At 34.8% G+C, this 17100-nt stretch overlaps 1 protein-coding gene across 6 annotated transcripts in view; it reads right to left on the minus strand.

The window, feature by feature from the left end:
* cbwd (COBW domain containing) overlaps nt 1–17100 on the minus strand; it is a 79550-nt gene that overhangs the window by 47341 nt on the left and 15109 nt on the right. For all 6 annotated transcript variants that reach the window (XM_039758837.1, XM_039758841.1, XM_039758835.1 and 3 more), the window contains 3 exons: nt 12888–12979; nt 5049–5108; nt 3640–3677 (listed from right to left, as the gene is read on the minus strand). In XM_039758837.1, coding sequence (XP_039614771.1) covers nt 3640–3677; nt 5049–5108; nt 12888–12979 — 190 coding nt within the window. The remainder of the gene's footprint in view (nt 1–3639; nt 3678–5048; nt 5109–12887; nt 12980–17100) is intronic.

Genomic DNA, 17100 nt, shown 5'->3' on the forward strand with positions numbered 1-17100 from the left:
ATGCTAGTAATCCCAGAGTCCTATTTTCTACAATTGATCGTCTGCTAAACCCAGGTAACACAAAGGAATGCCCTCATAATACTTCCAGCGAAACCTGTGAGAACATTGCTATATTTTTCAATCAAAAAATTAATGATATTAGAAATAATATAGTATATCTCCCCAACACTGTGGAACCTCCTAAGCCCCAGTACTCCGTTATAAACAAATTCAATTCTTTCACCAGGATAGATTTACCTGATTTACATAGAATAATCTCTCAAATGAAACCCTCCACCTGCGTCCTTGACCCAATACCAACAAGGTTTTTCAAGTATCAGACGCTTATTGCTAATATCCTTGACATAGTAAACTCGTCATTAGATATGGGGGTTTTCCCAGACTGTCTTAAGACTGCTGTAGTTAAACCCCTACTCAAGAAAAATAATCTTGACCCTCTGCTTTTGAAAATTTTAGACCCATCTCTAACCTGCCCTTCTTAAGTAAAATTCTAGAGAAGGCAGTCATTATGCAGTTAAATGACCACTTAATAAACATGCTATTTTTGATAAATTTCAGTCAGGTTTTAGAACAAATCACAGTACAGAAACTGCACTCGTTAAAGTAGTAAATGACTTGCGGGTAAATGCAGACAGAGGCCATTTATCTGTTCTCATCCTCCTCGATCTGAGTGCCGCGCTTGATACCATTGATCACAATATTCTTAGAAATCGCCTTAGTCAATGGGTGGGCCTCTCTGGCAGTGTCTTAAATTGGTTTGAATCCTACCTGGCAGGGAGAAAATTCTTTGTTAGTTGTGGTAATCACAACTCAAAGACACATGATATTCTATATGGTGTTCCACAAGGCTCTATCCTGGGTCCACTTCTTTTCTCAATCTATATGCTTCCTTAGGTCAGATTATCTCAAGTTACAACGTGAGCTACCACAGCTATGCTGATGACACACAGCTGTACTTATCAGTAGCATCTGATGACACCGACTCTCGAATCAATAACACAATGTCTTACTGGTATTTCTGAATGGATGAATAGTAATTTTCTCAAGTTAAATAAAGAGAAAACTGAAATGTTATTGATTGGCAAAATGGATTCAGTGAGGTTATCAGAAATAAACTTGACGCATTAGGATTAGAAGTTAAGATGGAAGTAAAAAACTTAGGGGTAACCATTGACTGTAACCTGAATTTTAAATCACATATTCATCAGACCACTAGGACAGCATTTTTCACTTAAGAAATATAGCAAAAGTTAGACCTCTTATATCATTGAAAGATGCTGAGAAATTAATTCACGCTTTTGTTTTTAGTCGACTAGATTACTGTAACGCACTGCTCTCAGGACTACCCAAAAAAGACATAAATCATTTGCAACGAGTGCAGAATGCAGCTGCTAGAATCCTAACTAGGAAAAGAAAATCCGAACACATTTTTCCTGTTTTGATGTCACTACACTGGTTACCTGTGTCTTTCAGAATTGACTTTAAAATTCTTCTTATAGTTTACAAAGCCTTAAATAATCTCGCTCCATCTTATATATCGGAATGTCTGACACCTATATTCCAAATCGTAATCTTAGATCATCAAATGAGTGTCTCCTTACAATTCCAAAAGCTAAACTTAAAAGAAGTGGTGAGGCGGCCTTCTGCTGTTATGCACCTAAAATCTGGAATAGCCTGCCAATAGGAATTCGCCAGGCTAATACAGTGGAGCACTTTAAAACACTGCTGAAAACACATTACTTTAACATGGCCTTCTCATAACTTCACTTTATCTTAATCCTGATACTCTGTATGTTCAATTCATCATAATAACTATTCATGGTGGCTCTAAAATCCGTACTGACCCCTACTCTCTCTTGTTGCTTTTTCCGGTTTCTCTGTGGTGGCGGCCTGCGCCACCACCAACCTACTCAAAGCACCACGATGCCCCAGCATTGATGGGCTAAAATCCAGAAGTCCACGTGATCATCATTATCATCATCATCAAGTCCTTCCGTGAAAACCATAAATACAAAGAGGACTGTTTCATTTATGTTAGGTAGATTGCCCAGAGGGAATCCCTGCAGATTTTATTTTTTTCTCCGGCTGTCTGGAGTTTTTTTCGTTTTTTCTGTCCCCCCTGGCCATTGGACCTTACTCTTATTCTATGTTAATTAAAGTTGACTTGTTTTATTTTCTTACTGTGTCTCTTATTTTTCTATTTTTCATTATGTAAAGCACTTTGAGCTACATTCTTTTGTATGAAAATGTGCTATATAAATAAATGTTGTTGTATCAGTAACCAGTATTTCTACTTTCAAATTATTCACAAGTAAATGGTGTTACATTACAGTAAAAGAAACTGTGTAATTTTCAGATGAAATTCGCAGACCTGTATCTGCAACATGTTTACATTTCAGTGTGAACAGATTAAATCTATTATAGGAAAAGGTTTCAGAATGATGGGTTCTTCATAAGAACAACTATTTGAAACTACTGTGAAATGAGCTACATTGTCAATGTTTCTGATCATTCTAAGCAGACTATTTCCTTAAAATAAGCTCTGATAGTCCAAAAATGTAGATTTTGGTGAAAGTCTTCCTCAATTTAGCTGCAGTGCTCTATCCATATTATTTAAATATAAGGAAACCCTTTCCCAGTTAAAATAATAGACTCAAACAATGACTTTATATTATAATCCGATTTAAAATAAATGAGTTTAAAATAAATCAGGTTTGTTTCATTTAAGCGGCAATAGACGAATGTGACATTCTTCAAATGAAAAAACCAATGACAGAAAATCTGTGTTTGATTGAAGGAACAAAATCACTGAAGAGCAATTTGACCTTGAAGCATAACCCTATTTTCTTCCTAATACAGCCATATCTCTTTATGTATTTGAAAACTAAGACTTTTCTGGTGTTAATGTTTGATGTGTAATAATAGAGGAAATCAAAAAACAACCCTTATTCTGACCTCTTCTTTGTAACTTGTTATCCATTTATTCAGTTGCCAGATTTGTAGATTTAAAGAACAAAAGAACATTGTCTCTGGCCGAGGTGTCAGCTCCTCTGTGCCTGAGAATTGGCATTTCAACTTGTCCCATCATTTGTCCATGATTAGGAAATGAATATTTTAGATCACTAGGTGACAATCCCATTACTGTGATAGGCCCTGATATCAATTACTCCTTCAGTTTCAATTTGGCTCCCAAGCCAAGCAACAGCTCTCAAAGCTACAGCTGTGAAAAGTTAGATCTGTGAAGCATGACGCCCTTAAATTGCTGCCTATTATCCAAGTGTCATTACAACTCCTGGAAGTGGAATTGTTTAAATCACATCAAAGACGGTTGTGTAAAGGTTTAGGGGCATACTAAACTTCAATATTATAAACATTTTCAAGTGCTAAAATTCATGTTTATGTTCTTCAGAGATTTTTTTTGATAATTTTGTATTTTATATTATGTTTCTGTTTGTCTGCATTTTACACTTATAACAATTTTGATAAGCTTTACCGTCACAGCCACTTTTTAATGCATACATATACATTTTTATCTTTATTTTAATATGACACAAAGTAAAAGTTTTACATGAGAAGGAACCAGAAAAGAACACATTATGTATAAATGAACAGAAAAAGAAAAGATAGAATAGTACTTACCTGAATACCATATTTTGCATCTACGATGGTTATAATACCTGAGAATAAAATATCAGCCTTTATTATATCTCTGAGCTATAGTTTAAATGGAAATAGCTATCAAAATGATACTTATGTTTAATACACGACAATATAGTGAAAACGATCAGATAATCTATGACATGTATAAATGTGTTTTATTGTATGAAACAATATCCAATGCAATATCATGCGTGTACAATTTTCAAGCAACAATGTTTTAAAAGTAAAAGTGGTCTCTATTGATATAATTCTGTTATGGTTTCAAAAGATGGTGTATGTCGTTAGACTGGCAGCTGACAGGTCATACTCTGACACCTTTCAACACTAACTTAATTGTTTGAGAATCAATATATAAAATACAGCATACAATACGAAATCATCAGACAGGATTTCCATGGCAGATTCCAAAAACTACTTGTTAATAAATTAGACCAAATTATCTTAATTCACAAAACCAGGTGGTAGTTCATAATTATCAGAATCTACTTGCAGATGTCAGAACATGAGCTATACACTACTAAAATTTGACATTCCAACTTTTAAGTAAACTTTAGCATGGTAAAATTTCAAGTTTTAAGGATAGACACAACACTGCACATTTTGGTTTGTGACACATCAAAGTGAAATTTAACTTGTGAAAGTGCACATTTAACTATCTATACTAATTTACAATACATAGACTAAAATGAAGCCTCTGTTGATAACAACAGTGCTTAAAATGGAGGTTTAATCTTTTTGACTCATTATAAAACTTTATAGGGCCTGTGTTTATAATCAAACATATTTTTGTCTCTGTTGATTGAACATAAGTTTAATAGGAATAAGCTACCATCTTCCAACCTGCTTCTCACAGAAGCCAGTTTAAATCCATCTCATATGCCTTATAAATATCTAAGTCGCTCCTGCAATAGTCCGCATTGGCATGATTTCTTCTCAACAAGCCCAGCCCTTAAATCAAATCATTTTTCCCATACTTATGCCATTCTAATATGCCAGAAGCTGAACTTGGATTCCTCATATGGAAGCGAGCACAAACTCATATATAATACGTAACTGCATGCTAAGTATTTAAAGGTATCATTAAACAACCCAACGTGTTAAAAGAAACCCACTGTAAGTGTTATATTATAGATGGTAATTATAGTACATTGTTTTCATTTTGTTTACCAATTAAACAAAAATAGTATTATACTAGTCAACCTTTAAAATTCAAAAAAAGTAACAGTGAAATGTCTGAAGTGAAACACTATAATTATTTACTTTGTACTGTTTAATAGTGGATCATATCAATTAGGGCTCTACAGGTAATGGCTAAAGATGATACAAAACATACTGCACTTTATATGATATAATTTAACTATAGTAATAAAATAACTGCTTTGTCTTACCATCCAGGTAAATATCAGTCCCTAGTTCAGCATCAACCCAGAACATGGAAGCTACAGCACCTGTAAGAAGAGTGAAAAGAATAAACTGTATAGAAGAATTTCATATCTTGCAGAACCCAGCCTCCTTGCAAAACTGGGTTTCAGTATTAGGCATCTTTACAAGTTACACAGTAGTGATGAGTAGACTTTCTGTTTCTAAATCATAACATAATGAAATACACTGACATACAGACAGCCTTAGGGGAGGTTAGCATAGAGAACTGCTTAAAAAAGCAGTAACATTTAAGCTTTGCTAGAATGAAATACAGAGCAAGCAATCTGCATTGATGTGAAAAGCTATTTTGGCAGCTACAAAGATGACACAATGCTCTTACTGAGCTTGTGCCACATTTTGTTTGCATCCAAATCAGGATATAATCTTTTGTGAGAACAGTAAAGTAAAGCAAAGAATATGATCAGATCATAATAAAAGCTAACACACAGTCTAATTCTAAATGCATAGATCAAGTACAATCAGAAAGTGCAAGAACAATTAAACTATATTACATCACATTATTATCACACAAAAAAATCTTGTTATTCAAAGTCAGCTCTTTTAATCTCAAAATAAAAATAAACACTTGATCAAGCCCATCTACAGTATTAACCCCATCCATTTTTCAGACCTGTTTTATCCAATCAAGGATTTTGAAGGAACCTGAGCCTTTTAAAGACAAAATCAGCAACAAGTCGGGAACCAGCTCTGGTTGATGTGCCAGTGCATTACAGAATATATTCACATCCACTTCAAGATCTGTGGCCAATTAAGAGTATTCGATCAGTCTCACATGTACATCTCTGAAATGTGAGAGTTAACTCGAGTTCCCAGACAGAAAACTATACAGACATAGAAAGTAAATCCAAACTACACAGAAGCAGTGACCAAACCAGGATTCAAAACCTGTTCCTTGAATCTGTGACACAGTAACAATAACCATGGCCCAGCCACGCGGTATCTAGGCAATTTATGGTTATTTTTTTCTAGGTTTTTTTTTTTTTTAAATCCAGTAGTAGTTAATTTTTCTTATCAACCACAATTAAAAATTCTTTAAGCAAGAAAGTTGTGTGAATACTACTAAATATGTGAGTATTTTGCGTCACATAATATTAAATAACCAGTAACAGTGCACTGTGTGATAAGTGCAGTGAATACACTTGACTTCATGGCATTCATAGTTTTCATCCTCTTTCTCTGTGCTTTTAGCATTCGTTTGCTCAGAGGTTGATGTGCTTGCTGCTTCCTGAGCAGCTCTTCTTTTCTCCACTCCTGTGGCTCGCTTCTTCTCTTCTTTTGTCGGCATCCTTTCGTGTTAAAACTGATTGTCAGTGTTTATGTTGCAATTATTAGTATGTTTTCTTTAATTTTTCACCTAAACTGGCACTTAAGTCTTCAGTCTGCCTCGAGAATGATTTAAGATATGAAGAGGTAGGGGAAGTGATGGCGAAGGTGGTAGGGATGAGAACAATGCCCGTACGCATGTGCCACACGGCTGCCCTGCTGGCCACTGTTGTGAGTTGATTCTACAATAAAATAAAATAAAAATAAAAAGAGGAATAAAAAACCTTGGAGGTCAATCATCACCCCAAAAGCGGATAGTAGATGTAACGTAGTATATCCATCCATCCATCCATTTCCTAACCCGCTGAATCCGAATAGGGTCACGGGGGTCTGCCGGAGCCAATCCCAGCCAACACATAGCGCAAGGCAGGAAACAAACCCCGGGCAGGGTGCCAGCGAGCTACATGTGATTTAAAATCCCGGACAGACAAACGGACAGCCACGGTAGAGTATTATATATAAAGGTAATTATATTTAAGACGCAATCCAATCATTCATCCATCTTCAAACATACTTATAATCCAGTTGGTGGTGTCAAAAACTGTCCATCTAACATAAAGTACAAGGCAAGAACTAGCCATTGACATGCAATGCTTACATACAGTATGTACCCAAATTTATTTATATTGGGCCAAAGCAGAGTGCCACTTCACCTAGCTCACTCATCATTGGGAGGCAGGAGAAAAACCAATGGAAAATAACTGAGAAAGCAATGATAAATGGAGAGAACATGGAAACTCCACACAGACAGTGCAAAGGTTGAGATTCAAACCTAGGACTCTTAAGCTGTCAAGCAGCAGTGCGAATCATTGTGACACCTAATAAAGGAATCAACTACTTTAATTTATTGCACTATAAATATTATTCCTTAAAAGCCATTTTAAGATTAATGGTATCAGTGTGTTGCATTGAGATTTTGACATTTACGTTGACTTTGAGAAATACTAAATGAGATTGTCTAAAATTAACTGTAAATCTTTTATTTTGACACATGAATGACTAACTATTAAACACAGCAAAGAAATATCTATTAAAAAGAAACAAACATAAAACTGACCAGTAAATAATGGTATTCTGAATTTTTCAGTCTTACTGGCATGTTTTGTGACATGCTTGTCTAGGCGAATGAAACTCAGGGGAGAAGCAAGGATAACTGATCTCATTCCCCTCCTGTCCTAAGAGATCTATCCTAAATGCGTAGGTGTAGAAGCCTCTGAACTGCCAATCATGTCAGTGCTCAAACACATTCTGCTTATTTATGCTGCTTACTCATCCAAGAGAAAGCAAGAACTTTGTAATCTAATGACTTCTTGATTTTTATTGATTTTTTTTCACAAGTTAAACAGTTTTGCAATTTGTGAGAAATAGGATTTGCCTTTCCAACAAGGGCTAAATCACTGTAACTAGAAGTGTACATGACAGTCATTTGGTTTTAACATGTTCTTTTAAACAGGAAATCACCTTAAATGTAATTATAATAAAAAAGCAAGCATTTATTTGACACAAATGTGCAATTTGTGTTTTGATCTTGTTTTGTTTGTGCATTACAATATTTCAGTTTGTTAAGAATATATTTCATTACATCAAAATAGTTAATAATTACAGTTTTAACCATACAATGCTATATATAAAATTATTACTAACTTATTTAAATTTGATACTAAATTAAAACTCTTGCAGAACAGGCAAAAGTATAATTTAGAAAACCTTAAAGAAACAATGGATTACAATAAAAAGTACAACAAAGGTAAGTTTTATTAGACAATTTTTGAAATTTAAACCCATTTATTGTGAACAAATTCATTGTGACCAAAAGTAGATCTTTATGTTAAGGCTGATAATAAATGAAGAAAAACATGTCTTTTTTAAGTGTTCCTTCATTTCTACAAAATTAAATTTGGCAATGTAACAATAATATTTCAGATTATCAGAATTAAAATACTTAATAAAGTTCCAGCATAATGAAATAAGTGTGTAAAAAATTAAAGACAGTGGTACATATTTCACTACAGTGAAAGATAATACACAAGTGGGTAAAATTTTTTAAAAAGACAAAATTCTATTACAGAGTGAGTCAAAATTATGTTAACACTGATGGTACTGCTATGTATATACTTATATACAATTTTTGTGCCACACATGGTACATGTGTTGAACATGATGGTGAACAGGTTGAGGCACTCCTGTAAATCATCTTGCACATATGAAGTATGTTTTGTGAATTCATTGTTTCTGCCATTCAAATGTTAACATAATTTTGACTCACCCTGTATATTTCAGCTACTAATATACTGTACTTATTGTATTAGAGGTACAGTATTCTGTATCACAATTTTAAAAGTATAGACATGTGTTCACCCTTTTCAGTGCTAAATGTAATTACACAAGAGTTATAAATAATACAGTACTGCTTTTATCATAATGTGAAATCTTGACCGGGGCAAATAGTATATTTAAGCATGTCATAGTTTAAAGAATAAGTTGGGTATTTTTCAAGTCAAGTGACCTGTCTTTTTCTTTTGTGAGATTATTTTTTTTCTCCAGCCGTCTGGAGTTTTTTTCTGTTTTTTCTGTCCACCCTGGCCATCGGACCTTACTCTTTTTCTATGTTAACTAATGTTGTCTTATTTTCTTATTTTGTCTTTTATTTTTCTTTTCTTCACTATGTAAAGCACTTTGAGATACTTTTTGTATGAAAATGTGGTATATAAATAAATGTTGTTGTTGTTATTATAAAGGGGTTACCATGCTGGTACCCCAAACTTTTTTGGGTGTCAACCCTGGACTGCTTTCCTGGCCACATTACAACTAATAACTCTTAATTTTTAAAAATGACACTTTTATAGGATTAACTCATTCACTTTAATTTCTGATGATGACAGAGTATTCTGAAATCAATCTAGCTTTTATATATAAGGTGTGATAATTTAATTCACGGAGTGAACCTGTAGAAAAAATATGTGTGTATCTGTGCACTAACAGCTACTATCATCTTCAAAGTATATTCCTTCCACAGCTATGTAGTTAGTTAGTTAACTTTGCCATTCCTGGCAAACACCCCTAGAACTCTGTTTCTAGAATACCCCCTCCCCTCCCCCCGAGTTCTGTTGTCATGTTTTACTAGATGTCACAAAAAAATCTTCCTTTCATGGCAGTTGTTTTTTTTTGGTTATTCACAAATTAGGTGAGTAGAATGGATGATCCAATTTGCAAATTTTTAGTGAGGAAGTCACAAAGACTGAGTGCATCTTGGCTTGGGGCACTGTTGTGATAGTCCACTTCTGGTATTGTCAGTCACATCTTCTCAACCCTTCTTGAGCCTCTTATGCCACCCTTATGCCCTTGATTTTTTAATAGCATCCTCATCGTACGCCACTTTCAACAGCTGCAACATTTCAGTAGCATTTTATAGCGTGGGCGACACTACATCCAATTGAATTGTCACATCTTGTATACTTGTTGAATTTTTTCTAAATTGGATAACAACGTGTTTTTGCATTACTGAGTAAACAGGACATGCATTCACATGTGGGATGAGGAGCAGCTTGTGGCAGGAGCATTTGCTGTTCAAAATAAACTAGCAGTGTTTTGATCTAGGAGTTCCAAAGAACACAAGTTCCAAAAAAGTTCCAATAAACACTTCCAATAATGTCCACTAGGAGGAGCAAACACTGTCAAAATCCCCAGCTAGACTCAAAAAGGGCTTTGAAGAATCTTTATAGAATAAAGTTTATTTTCACAGAATGTTCAGAACAAATGAAAGGTCCATGGAGCAAATAGGCAACATGTTTAAAAACACAAAGCAATACAGGAGAACCTAAAGCTCACAGTCCAGAAAAAAGTAAAAAAAAACATAGCAAGAAGGTTCAAAATTCACAAAGCACAGTAAAGGTGCAAGAACTCCCCAAGCTCCCAGAGTGCATTTACAATGAAGTGAACCATGAGGAGCTGTAGAAGACCCTCCAAATATGTGGGGCGGAGGGCAGTTCCTGGTGGTGAAAGCACATGGAACATAGTTGGGGCAACATACTGTATATACAAGATACAAAGAATAATGTACATACCCAACAAAAGCAACCTTAACATAAATAAATGACACAAAATACACAAAAACAACATGAAAGAAGACTTTGAACCCTATCCAGGGGAGGAACCCTGGCAGAAACAAGACTAGCAGTAAGGAAGATGATTATATTAGTAGCCTTTATGTAATTTAAAGCTATTTTGCACTCTTTGACTTAGTGTTCCATTCTATGTGATCATATCAGGTCTGAGCGGAGGCAGATAATATTTTGAGAAGACCAAATTGGGTCAAGTTTTATTTACTTTTTTTTAGCACTTGTAATGGACCGTGTAGATGGCCACCATTGTTAAACTGACACAAGTAGCTAATTGACTTAAAGTAACTTTCATCTGTAAAACTGTTTAAACCAGGATCGAATTGCTTAAATACTTGTAATTAGAAGGTAATAATTATAAGTAATCTAGATTTGATGGTTTTTAAAACCTTGATGATAAAGAAAGGAAAGGAGACATTCTACCACCTCAGTTCAGGGGAACCAATTTCAACCTTTAGTCTGTTAAACAACTGTGAGGAGCCAGAACCAATTACAGCTATTAAGCAGATATTCACAATTCCATTTATAATAATAATTACTTATTTGTCGCATCCATAGTTATACAGGACAACATGCAGTGAAATGCATCTTTTCGCATACTCCTTGGGATCAGAGCGCAGGGTCAGTCATTGTACAGTGCCCCTTGAGCAATTGAAGGTTAAGGGCCTTGCTCAAGGGCCCAGCAGTGTAGCATCTCTTTTGGCAGTGACAGGGATTCAAACCGCCTACCTTCGGGATGCCAGTGCAGATCCTTAGCCTCAGAGCCACCACTCCGCCCGGTTTACATCAATATACAGAGTACATTCACATAATGCATTTCATTTTGACGTGAGCATATTACTACAATTCTCAATCTGACCCTGAAAGGCTACTTAAGTGTTAAATACAAGACTAAAAAGGTCTATATTTCAGTGTGCATTACATCAGTAAGAGACTGATATTAATCATATAATACAAACTATATAAAAATTGTCCCAAGATTTTACTTTTACCTTTTAACAGAACACTTGCCATAGTGAATGATAATAGCTATTAGTAGACCTTTAAGGGTGCTCATCCATAAATGCTTGACCCTAGCTAGTGACATGGTGGCATTTTAACAATAAGGTTATAGTTCTACACACTGTGATTTCAGCCTGAATGTTCTATTGGTTTCTGAATCCTTGAAGCTTGGTAACCAAAAACTAGGCCTTTGAGATATTGCAATCTATTACAATAGAATTTTTGAAAAATGTGAAAGAGATGAGTGAAAGAATTTTGACCTTCATAATTTTTAAGAAAAAAAAATTGCTGTTACAGGGGAAAAACCTATCGACCTTAGATGTATAAAGCACTTTACACTGAGCTCAGCATTACAAGGTGCTTTACAAAGCATGCAAGAATACAGCTAAAATCAACAAGATAACCAAGTGCAATATAAGATCATTTGATCACATGATAAACCACATGGATACAAGTATTAGGCAGAGCCCACCCCCCCACTACTCCCTCAAAAAAACAAAAAATGAACAGATAATACCTAACAGTTAATATACCATGTTAACAAGTTGTCAGATAGAGACTGAAAGAGATTCAGGCATAGCCAGTATTTTCAGAAGATAAAAGGTTCATTTGCAGGAATACCGGTAGTTTGAATGCTTCTAGTGTTGGGTCTCAAAGAAGAAAGAACATTCAAAAGAGTAGAAGTCATAAAATTGAAATAACTCATGGCACACTTCACCAGTGGAATACAGCATAGGAATCTGTATACAATGGTAAGGCTACAGTGGTAGTTTTCCTGGTTAAATTCCTGACATTTTTTTTAATCAGTGGCCACATATACATTATAAAATCACCCATCTCAAAGAATACAATTCCAGAACCATTGAAGTGGATTTTAGTTCATAAAACATCATTATATACTATTACTTACCTTTAAGCATTTTCCCACTATTGCTGATATTTGTCTACCTAACAAAATACTATGTACAAAAACCTCTGTGTCAACAGCTTTTTTTATCCCACTTCACCAAACACATGCCTACCAAACTGATGAGTCCCAAGTGAGTGGGCCCTGTAATGAACTGTAGGATTCAGGATTAGTTCTTGCCTAAAGTCTAAAAGAACCTTGACAGACAGAAAGCCTTTGCAGCTCTCAAAATAGACTAAGATGATTTGTAATGTTATGTTATGTTGCTTGCACATTCAATACACATGTAAGGCTCCTTCCACAAACGTTAAATAAGCTTACCATCAGAAAGGCACCATATTGGTGTATTTTACTTATTGTCATGTTGTCTAAATAAACAATAATTGAATAAACACTACCAGCTAATAGCAAAATGTGAAGTCTGCCTGTCCTACCTGGATCAGCAAGTCCAGTGGTTTCCAACAAAATATAGTCAAATTTTCCCTTTTTCTGCATTAAGTTTTCAATAGCTTTTAGGCCATTATTCCTTTCAAGATAAAAAAAAAAAATGTCAAATTATAAAACAGTTTTTTTGGGCCAAGACTCATTAATGCTGTGATAAGAAAGATGAAAAAAGAAACATGATTAAAAATGTTTAAATGTTGTCAAAGTTTAATGTTTAAATATGACAAAGAATACACAAGAATCCTCAAACAACCATGTACTCTTGAGATCTGAAATTTCAAATGCTTCACTGTCACCAAGAAGAACAAAAGTAATAGGAATACTGCACATAAGCTGGCAACTGAATGTTTACTTTGAGAAATAAAGTTCTAAAACAGAGCTGAATAACAGTCTTTGTAGTAGTAATAGTAGTAGTAGTAGTATTGTCATAACACTGACATTAGGAAATGTATTGGCTTAAGGACAAACGTGTATTGGGATGCTCTCAATTTTTTTATGTATTAGTCTTAATCTAATTGAAATGGCTCTAATGAGCACATGAAATCATCAACATTTGTCAAAAAAATCCTCTTTTTCTCCTCATATGTTATTATATTAACAAAGGCTTCATTCTAAAATATGATAACATGGAGTAACTTCAAAATCTTGACCTCTAGTGTTTGGCCTGGTGGATGACACATGCTTAAAGCTATGTTTACATTGCAGCTAAAGATTACTCCATTATGATTTTTGGCACATATCTTTGTTTTTATCTGTTAATATTAGCTTTACAAATTATCCAAATCCGATATTGCTTGTATATAAATCTATCCTGAATGTAGCCTAGATGCACAAAATTACTATAAACAAATCTGTTTTGAAAGACAGATGCAACCTAACAGACAACAGTGAACAACAACAACATGGCTACTGTGCTAATTAGTAATACTGTTTCCAGTGGATGCCATATGCAAAATTGTTAAGTTGTCATAGCAAGAAAAAGAAACCTTAAATGAAGAATAATAGCTGTTGCTTTGGGTGCAAATAACCAATGATGTCTCCATTCATTGAAACCTGTGGAAACAAGGGAAGAGCTAGACCTAGCCTGACCAAATGAAGGTTTTTCAACCCTGATGACTTCCTGAATGCGCTAGAGGATATTTCTGCAGTATGCATGTAGCACTGGCATAATACATTATGTTCCCATCATTGCTAGGCCCACAGCCTAGCCCCGGAAAAACAACATAAATTATTTTAATCAGAAGAAGTGACTTTTATTAATTGTACAGGATGTTGCTGACCAATTCTTATGGTAAGGACATTCAAAAGATATCTGAATTTTATTACTGGACAATTTCAATCAAAGTATTCAGATTCAGGCCAGATGTGAATCTCATATATCTGTATTGTATTATTAATGTAGACATGCATTATTAGTAACTAGCAATAGGAAATCAAGATTTTTGCAATATGACATGCTGTCATAAGCATGAGCAAATGGGAAACAAGATTCAGCAGGCTGGGCAAAGATTTTCCAACCATACAACTTTTGATCTGTCTTCCATATCCTACTCTAAAAGTACCTACTTCTTTTTTTGCTGAAAAGACTGAAAGTAGTTTGGTGCATCATCTAATATACCTCATCCATGACAATGTAAAATTGGTTGTGTGTTCTAATAAACAACCATTTTCACATTTATTGTATTCACTTGTTAGTTTACTAACTGGAGCTGATCAGTTATTTTGTGTGAGTTATATCAGCCCCCAATTGATCTCTGCATTTATTTATTTTCCTTAATCTCAAAGCCTCGATTAGCTGGAATTTTTATCAGTGGGGTCCTGTCTCTTAAGTGTACCAGTGACACTGTCATGCTCAAAAACCCCATCAGTGTTCCTATTTCTGGTACACTTATGACACATGCTATATGTGCTGCATTTGAAACAACATGCATATTTAGTCTTGCTTTTTTTCAGAATTACACATAAATACAGTTCAATGACACCCATTTACAAGCATTAAATAACATTGTCCAAATATATGATGCTGCCGGTTGTATTAAGCTGGTATGATTAATAGTGTAGACTTGATGTACTGTATAGCATGGGTCATACTTGTCAAAGAAACAGATGTATGGAGAGCTGCAATTTGATTAGTTTGATGTTTCAGCCATTTGCCAAATACGGAAGCCTCATAATGATAGAGAAGTATACTGACACACAGCCAGTTTAAGGTATAAGTTTAAAATTTGACCTTCAGAAGTGCTTTTGTATAAATGTCAATGCTAATTTAAACAATAAAAGTACAGTTGTGCTTGAAAGTTTGTGAACCCTTTAGAATTTTCTGTATTTCTGCATAAATATGACCTAAAACATCATCAGATTTTCACTCAAGTCCTAAAAGTAGATAAAGAGAAACCAGCTAAACAAATGAGACAAAAATATTATACTTGGCCATTTATTTATTGAGGAAAATGATCGAATATTACATATTTGTGAGTGGCAAAAGTATGTGAAAGTTAGTTAGTTTGAAGGTGAAATTCGAGTCAGGTGTTTTCAATCAATGGGATGATTGATTCAATGGGATGACAATCAGGTGTGAGTGGGCACCCTGTGTTATTTAAAGAACAGGGATCTATCAAAGTCTGCTCTTCACAACACACGTTTGTGTAAGTGTATCATGGCACGAACAAAGGAGATTTCTGAGGACCTCAGAAAAAGAGTTGCTGATGCTCATCGGGCTGGAAAAGGTTACAAAACCATCTCTAAAGAGTTTGGACTCCACCAATCCATAGTCAGACAGATTGTGTACAAATGGAGGAAATTCAAGACCATTGTTACCCTCCCCAGGAGTGGTCGACCAACAAAGATCACTCCAAGAGCAAGGCTTGTAATAGTCACAAAGGACCCCAGGGTAACTTCTAAGCAAATGAAGGCCTATTTCACATTGGCTAATGTTCATGTTCATGAGTCCACCATCAGGAGAACACTGAACAACAATGGTGTGCATGGCAGGGTTGCAAGGCGGAAGCCACTGCTCTCCAAAAAAAATATTGCTGCTCGTCTGTAGTTTGCTAAAGATCACGTGGACAAACCAGAAGGCTATTGGAAGAATGTTTTATGGATGGATGAGACCAAAATAGAACTTTTTGGTTTAAATGAAAAGCATTATGTATGGAGAAAGGAAAACACTGCACTCCAGCATAAGAATCTTATCCCATCTGTGACACATGGTGGTGGTAGTATCATGGTTTGGGCCTATTTTGCTGCATTTGGGCCAGGACGGCTTGCCTTCATTGATGGAAAAATGAATTCTGAATTATATCAGAGAATTCTAAAGGAAAATGTCAGGACATCTGTCGATGAACTGAATCTCAAGAGAAGGTGGGTAATGCAGCAAGGCAACAACCCTAAGCACACAAGTTGTTCTACCAAAGAATGGTTAAAGAAGAATAAAGCTCATGTTTTGGAATGGCCAAGTCAAAGTCCTGACCTTAATCCAATCGAAATTTTGTGTAAGGACCTGAAGCGAGCAGTTAATGTGAGGAAACCCACCAACATCCCAGAGTTGAAGCTGTTCTGTATGGAGGAATGGGCTAAAATTCATCCAAGCCGGTGTGCAGAAATGAACAAAAGTTACAGGAAACGTTTAGTTTTGGGGGTCCGTCACAACAGATACTGAAAGCAAAGGTTCACATACTTTTGCCACTCACAAATATGTAATACTAGTAGAATACCCGCGCTTCGCAGCGGAGAAGTAGTGTGTTAAAGAAGTTATGAAAAAGAAAAGCAAACATTTTAAAAATAACGTAAGATGATTGTTAATGTAATTGTTTTGTCATTGATATGAGTGTTGTTGTCATATCTATCTAGTTATATATATATATATATATATATATATATATATATATATAGCAAAATAGCTGCATTGGCAGCGGAGAAGTAAAAAGAAAAGGAAACATTTTAATAATAACGTAACATGATTGACAATGTAATTGTTTTGTAATTGTCATGAGTGTTATATATATATATATATATATATATATATATATATACACACACACACACACAGACACATATATAAACATATATATAAATATAAACATATATATATATACACATATATATATACAGTTATATATATATACATATACACACACATATATACATACTGTATATACAACATATACATATCTACATATATACTGTATATACACATATATATAC

This window comes from Polypterus senegalus, chromosome 7, assembly GCF_016835505.1.
Source record: "Polypterus senegalus isolate Bchr_013 chromosome 7, ASM1683550v1, whole genome shotgun sequence".
Classification (NCBI taxonomy): domain Eukaryota; kingdom Metazoa; phylum Chordata; class Cladistia; order Polypteriformes; family Polypteridae; genus Polypterus; species Polypterus senegalus.